Source organism: Electrona antarctica (assembly GCF_951216825.1).
Source record: "Electrona antarctica genome assembly, chromosome: 1".
Classification (NCBI taxonomy): domain Eukaryota; kingdom Metazoa; phylum Chordata; class Actinopteri; order Myctophiformes; family Myctophidae; genus Electrona; species Electrona antarctica.
The window spans coordinates 39,901,717-39,904,907 of NC_136806.1; the positions used below are offsets into that span (position 1 = coordinate 39,901,717).

Here is a 3,191-nt window from a genome sequence, read left to right on the forward strand (position 1 = left end):
GAATCGATTCAGTTTTTTTTGTTTTGTCCTTGTTTTTTAAACTTCATCGACGACACAGTTCACAGTTTCGATTCGGCCGGCTGGCTGGCTGGCTGGCTGGCTGGCTGGCTGGCTGGCTGGCTGACCTCCAAGGCGACGGGACGGACTCATGACGCAAGGGGTCTTCCAACAACAGCTGGATCCAGATTGGGAAGAAACAGCAGCATCGATGGCTACAGGTGCCAGTGTGACAGTAACATCCTCAGTGTTCAGTTCATCAGAGAGGGTTACAATTGTAACCAAATCCATTTGTAACACTCTCTGGTTTAAGTCAAAAGTCACTTCATCTTCTTAAGTCACTTCCCCGCGCTGTCCCGTCATGAAAACCCGGCCTGGAGTAACAGTAAGGGTCCCTACTAACTAAAACAGGATATGCAGTGTGACAGAGAGAGAGAGAGAGAGAGAGAGAGAGAGAGAGAGAGAGAGAGAGAGGAGGGGAAAGGGGGAGAACTGGTGGCTCTGGGTGCAAAGTTCATCAGTACAAAAGGTACAGTGTTGTGGTGAAAAGTTTCTCCTTTGTATTGCTGCTACATTTACTCCCCCTGCCCCCCGAAAATCAACCGTGAAATAGCAAAACCAAGAGAAATACAAAGGAACCAACATGTCAAAAAGTCTCAGTTTGTTTTAGTTTTTTTTCCAGTTTGCTTGACAAGCGTGTTGTTGAGTTTATGCTCAGTTTGTTTTTAGTTTTTGGGTTTTGTTTTTTTCATAGACAAAGGAGGATTAATGCTTTCTGTTCAGGCATGCAGTAGGCACCCTGCGGGGGTCCTCAGGATTATCAAAAGTTCGTACACACGCACGTTGTTTCACTGCTGCCTCCGTGATATTTACACATCTTACAGTGAGTGAAGGTGTTTCTATGCCGGTGTGTGCATGTATATGTGTGTGTGTGTGTGTGTGTGTGCGTGTGTGTGCGTGCGTGCGTGCGTGCGTGCGTGCGTGCGTGCGTGTTTGATTCTGCATGATGAATTGGTTATATATCTGCTGTGTGCCTATGTCTATGCGTACGTATGAGCGTGTGTCCGATTTTGTGTGAATATATACTGTATCTGTGTGTGTTTATGTGCGTGTGTGCGTGCGTGTGTGCATGTGTGTGTGTGCTACTCGTGCGTTGCGTTCTGAGCGCTCCTCCTCCTCCCTCAGACGTGCGTCTCTATGAAGGAGTGCGTGTGTGTCATGAGAGGCACGGCCAGCGGCGACAGGTCGTCCTGTCCGTTGGTGCCAGGGGCGGGGCCGAGCTGACAGATGTCGGAGAAGAGCTCGGCGTGCCACTGCTTCCACTCCCTGTAGCTCTGCGAGCACAGGCCTGGGTCCTCCAGCAGCGCACAGATCACCTCCAGCTCCGACTCTTTGGCCTGATGTGATGGACGCATGCATGGGGAGAATGTTTTATTTGTTATTTTATTACATCTCTAGTACAATAGTTCCCAAACTCATCAGAGGTTGCGAGGTCGCGATAGCCAAACTACAAGCTCACAGCTTGTACATTTCCACATTTCCACACATTTCCACAATGTTTGCCTCTTTCTTACGTAATATTTTCCAATTTGGCCAAATTGGTATTGACAAGGTCTTACAAGTCATGGAATTGTAACTTTAGCTTATACTGCATGTTGGTTTGTTTACTGTTGAGTGAGAAAACAATGTTGCACACTAAGCTAATCCAACCCCCAGTTTGGGAACCACTGCGACTACTACACAAAGTAGGTGCCCAAACCCCCAGAGGGGACACCAGGGGGCGCCAGGGGAGCCATTTGGAAAGGAAAAGAAAATGGGAAGAAAGTAATTTCATTTCAAATCGAATTCATAATATTATTATCAGTTTAGGCACTTTCAACCTGTCATCATTATTGTAAAAAATCGTTCAACTTGATCTACAATATCTCTATTTATTTATTGTAGTGTGTTATTTATTTCATTATTTTAAAAGCTAATTCACAATCGGATGTCCACAGCCAGAGGCTATGACTATTTGGGGGTTCTTGGCATGGAAACAAATTGAACCACTGCTCTGGTACACAAAATTATTTGGTTTCGGCACTTCGATATTGTAGCGATGGAGGTGGGAGTGAATCTTTCATGTTTTAACCTGTAATTACTCGGTTACTAGAAAAGGGTAATGCTCAATGTGTCCTGGACACATTTCCCTTTATTTTTTGTTTCCCACATTTTGTTTTTAATTATTATTATTTCAAAACATTTTCAAAAAAACATTCCCAAAAAAGCAATATTTTTCATGAATAAAAAACAAAATCAATGATTTCTTTCAGAAATGTCATGAAGGAATCAAAGAAAAATCTAAGAAACGTCTATAAGTTCTTTTAGTTGGGGTCATGAGCTAAAAAAAGGTTTGGGAAGCGCTGATTCAGAGGTATTGGTGTGCAGTATACCTTCAGGGTGCTGCGCAGGGCTCTGACCCGGTGCAGTCTGTCATTGAGCAGGGGGTCCCTGGCTCTGTGGGTGAAGCAGCGGCGCAGCTCCTGTCTGCTGCACGGCCGGGGGTCTCCCAGCGCCGTCACGTTGGCCTGCTCCAGGGCACGGTACAGCTGCTCCAGGCCGTCCAGCGGCTCCGCCAGCCCCTCACGGCCCGTCTCCGACACGCGCCGCTCTCGGCCCTCCGAGACCCGCCTCTCACGGCCCTCGCCTCGCATCTCCCGCAGGTCTGAGAGCACCGGGAGGGGGGAGGGGGGGGGGGGGGGGGGGTTGACGGAAAGGCAGGAGAATCGAGAATCAATCCTCGGCTCGGTACAATCATGAGCACGCACGGTAACGTTCTCTGTGTTCGTTTAAGTGGGAGAGTGTACAAATAGAACCAAATGGGTTCCATTTGCAGCAGTGATTCTGAACCTTTTGAATTTCAAGGACCCTCAGTTGAATAGCTTAAATGCATCTTCTACTTTGACAACTATTTCTATGCAATTGATGTTATTACCTTGTGATTTCCATGCTTACTGTAAGTAAGCCGCATGGAAAACGTTTTCGCATTCTCAAAGCCACTGGAAATAGACTGCAAAAAGCTTCTTTCCCCGAACAATCAGATATATGAACAAACTAATAAGAACAAGAGCGAAATCGGGGCAAAGGAAAACGCTAGTCCCCCGCACCTTCGCCCTCTTCTTGCACTATTATGCTCAAATTGCACCTTTCTAAAC

At 46.7% G+C, this 3,191-nt stretch overlaps 1 protein-coding gene across 1 annotated transcript in view; it reads right to left on the minus strand.

Moving 5' to 3' along the window:
- Window positions 1–704: 704 nt before the first annotated feature.
- LOC306923776 (connector enhancer of kinase suppressor of ras 2) overlaps window positions 705–3,191 on the minus strand; it is a 133,456-nt gene continuing 130,969 nt past the window's right edge. The window contains exons 23-24 of the mRNA XM_079502073.1: window positions 2,430–2,701; window positions 705–1,394 (exon numbers count right to left, since the gene is read on the minus strand). Of these exons, the coding sequence (XP_079358199.1) occupies window positions 1,179–1,394; window positions 2,430–2,701 (488 nt within the window). The 3' untranslated portion in view covers window positions 705–1,178. The remainder of the gene's footprint in view (window positions 1,395–2,429; window positions 2,702–3,191) is intronic.